We start from the raw sequence: 3846 nt of genomic DNA on the forward strand, positions 1-3846 counted from the left end.
AAACCCACCAGCCACTCCTTGGAAGGAAGATTGGGCAATCTACTTCCATGGAGATACTGCTTCAGAAACCCAAGGAGGGGTCGCTGTGGGTTGGATCCCGACTCGATGGCAGTGTTTTGTTTGGGTTTCTTTGTTTTCCTTTGGGATGCTGAATTGAGAAACTCCTCTATTTTTCCTTCTTTTTGCATTTCTGTACCTTCCCAATTTTCACAATGAAAAATATGTTTTAAAGGGGCCTGAGGGGTCTGTCTTGGCCATGACCACAGGGCTTAGCTAATCTGTGCATTTCTTCCATGTCTTTTCATTTGCAGAGGCAGCAGTGGCAGTGGATTGATGGGGCTTCATATTTATACAGAACCTGGTTTGGCAAATCTGTGGGTGGGAACAAGCATTGTGCTGAGATGAGTTCCAGGCATGGTAAGTTCTAATGCATAACCCCTTATCAAAACCCATTGCCCTCAAGTTGATTCCAACTCATAGCAACCCTACAGGACAGAGTAGAACTGCCCTATAACATTTCCAAGGCTAAAAATCTTTACAGAAGCAGACTGCCTCATCTTTCTTCCACAGAGCAGCTGGCAGGTTTGAACCACTCACATTTTGGTTAGCAACCAAGTGTCTTAACCACTACACCACCAGAGCTCCTTAAACAAAGGAGAGAATCCAGGTTTCATTCAGTCTGAAGTTACTCTGGGCCTCTGCTGGGAGCCTAGGGGCCATCCCACTGCCATCAAGTCAATTCCAACTCATAGTAACCCAATAGGAGAGAGTAGAACTGCCCTATAAGGTCCCTAATGCTGTAAACCTTTCTGGAAGTTCAGTTTGAACCACTGAACTTTTTGTTAGCAGCCCAATGCTTTAAACACAGAGCCACCAGAGCTCATCACTCCTTACTTCTTCCCAAATGGCAGCACCTTCCTTTCACCTGTTAAGAGTGAAAATCAGTATCCTCTCTCCCCTCATACCAACTTTTTTTTTACTATAGAACAGTAGCTTGCCACTGACATCTTTTAACAAAGTCAGGCATCTGTGAGCACTGTTGAGTTATTTACTTAACAATTTTCTTTGAATTCAGTCACATTTCTCAAGCAAATTCATTTTGAAGTCATATTAGATACCAAAACAAAACAAAACATATTATATACCACGGGGGGCACGTATGCCACACTTTGGGAAACCTGATCACAGGAAGCAAACATATGTAGTGAAATCCAGTAGATGCATGATTCCTCTCTGGCTTCTTTCAAATTAGAGTTCTTCATGAGCCCTGGAAGCCCAGTCTTTGCCCAAAGTCTTTCCACTTGTTCATTTCCCTCAGTTTTGTGCCAAAATGCAGCGTCCAGAACCACCACTGTAGGCTGTACATGAGCATTTGAGCTTCCTCATTTCCCTTGCCTGGCATCACTCTGCTTTTTAAGCTAACAAGTCAAGGTTTCAGCACTAATGCTAATGACATTTTGGGACAGACAATTCTTTGCTGTGGGGAGCTGCCTTTGTGCATTGCACAAGGTTTAGCAGCATCCCTGGCCTCTACTCACCCCCCTCCCACCCCAGCGTGACAACCAGGCAAATGTCCGACATGGCTAAGTGGTGTGGAAGATTTCAGTTGTAAAACAAGAACATGGAATATTCAAGATGAAAGAACACTTGATGCCAAAGGTCATGTATTTGAAAACATTCCAGTGGATCTAAAAGGCCCTCATAATGACACCAGGTCCCCCCTATAGCCAAGAAGTGGGCCTGAGACAGGGTCAGAACTGATAGCTCAGGCCCTGGGGCTCCAGTGAAAGGAGAACCAGCTTCTCCTAGCAGGACATGGAACAAGCGTTTACTGTTTGTTTTGGTTACTTTATGCTGTTCTAACAGAAAATGCCACAAATGGGTAACTTTAACAAACAGGAGTTTACTCTCTTACAGTTTAGGAGGCTAGAAGGACGAGTTCAAAGTACCAGCTCTAGGGGCTGGGTGAAGGCCCCCCAAACTTGAGCTTCAGCTCTGCCTGTTGCTCCCAGCCCACTGGAGCTGGAGGCCTTTCTTCACTTAGGCAGTTGCTGGCTGCTGAGGCTGACCAACCCAAGGCCGACAAATACAATGGCACAGCCCCAATATTACCACACAACATAGCAGACCACTATTTTAAGTTCAGAGACAGTCCCAAGATTGGCAGGAAACATGGCAGGCTACTGAATGAAGACTTGGCTACATTCAAGGTCCAAGCATGCAACAAAGCTGCAGATCATTCCTAAAACTTCTCCCTATACACTGGGTGCAGACCACATCCCTAAGGCAGCTACTCATGGCTCACAGTAGATTCAGCCATGGAGCTGATTACCAGTCTCATCATAGGGAACAGGGATATAGATCCAGCTCCCTAGCCACTCAAAACCAGACCCAGCCAAGTTGACACATAACCTCAACTACCACACTGTTGTCTGAGAAATCAAGCTTAAATGTGAAGAAGAAGTAAAAAGGGGGAGGGGGTGTTTGCAAGAAGACATTCTAACAGCAAAGTGTGAAAAGGGATGGGGAGTCTTGAGGAGACAGACTCTGAGGCAAGGCTTAGAAAGACCCTCAGAGATTAGAGGCTGGAGGAAAGACTCTTCATGGATTTGGAGACTCCAAGATTGCTGATTATTAAAGTCAGGTCAGATGGTAGGAACACAACCAAGACCAAAAGGTAGAAGCTACTGAAATGTAGATTTCTACTCAAAATGAGGAAACCATTTTTGAACAATGGGCACCATCCAAAAATATAATGGACTACCCCAGGAAGTAGTGAGAAACCAAACAAATCTAACCAAACAAAAAGTGAACAGTGACTCTACTGTTTCTGGCAATTGAAGCATGAAAAGTGTTACAAGACAGACTCAATGGCACATGAGTATCGACAGAGGAACATTTTTAAAGTTCAAATTCCAGGGAATCTTTTCAGACCTACAGCATCAGAATCCTGGGAAGCAGTAGAGCAGATGCCTCCCAAAGTCCCTTCCATCCCTATGATTCTGAGATTTGGGGCAAAGTCCCACACAAAGTCTTTCCCTGCCAGCCCTTGCTCATATCAGCAAAGTTCCAAATACAATAGTGAAGTTGCTGGTGTTATACCACTGGGAACCATATGTCTAATCTTCTCTTAAGAACATCACAGCTCTTGGCTTCCCTTCCTTTTCCAGACTTACTCAGCTCAGCTCTTAGCTATCAAATGTAGACTCTCGACACATTAAAGACAGAAAAACTAGTGGAAAGTTGATTTTAAGAGGACGTTCCCCTCAGTCCCATCAGTGTCAGTTTATATTTGCATAATGGATTTTGACCCCAGACTCAGTGAATAATTTTTTTTCTTTAAGATTTCACCCACAGCAGTTGAGTCAATTCTGACTCATAGTGACCCTATATGACAGAGAAGAATTGCCCCCTAGGATTTATAAGGATGCCACCTCTTTCTCTGATGGAGTGGCTGATGGGTTAGAACCACTGACCTTTTGGTTAGCAGCTGAGCACTTAACCACCAGGGCTCCTTTTCTTTAAGATTCAAAAGATACAAGATTAATTTCTTAATACGCAGCCACACAGGCATTCTACTTCTTTGTGTGACTAGACTTGCGCCCTGTCAAGTCTACTTTGAAAGACCCACAGAGCATTTGACTCTCACACTTTCTGTCACACTGTAGCTTTGTCTGTGGCCCTCTAGGGAAATAGTATCTCACAGTCCTTCCTGATTTATCTGCTAGTTCACTTAGAAGCATTTACTAACAATAACTCAGGTTTTACAGTTTTAAAAAGAAATAGTATAATCAATATAGTTTGCAGTCTGCATTCTGAATGTCTGGCTTAGAATTCTAGCTCCTC

General features: G+C 43.9%; 1 protein-coding gene across 1 annotated transcript in view; it reads left to right on the forward strand.

The window, feature by feature from the left end:
• REG4 (regenerating family member 4) overlaps positions 1–3846 on the forward strand; it is a 27059-nt gene that overhangs the window by 19140 nt on the left and 4073 nt on the right. The window contains exon 4 of the mRNA XM_007948470.1: positions 312–417. Within this exon, the coding sequence (XP_007946661.1) occupies positions 312–417 (106 nt within the window). The remainder of the gene's footprint in view (positions 1–311; positions 418–3846) is intronic.

This window comes from Orycteropus afer, unplaced genomic scaffold (assembly GCF_000298275.1).
Source record: "Orycteropus afer afer isolate SDZICR_OR568_19922 unplaced genomic scaffold, OryAfe1.0 scaffold00010, whole genome shotgun sequence".
In the NCBI taxonomy this organism is placed as follows: domain Eukaryota; kingdom Metazoa; phylum Chordata; class Mammalia; order Tubulidentata; family Orycteropodidae; genus Orycteropus; species Orycteropus afer.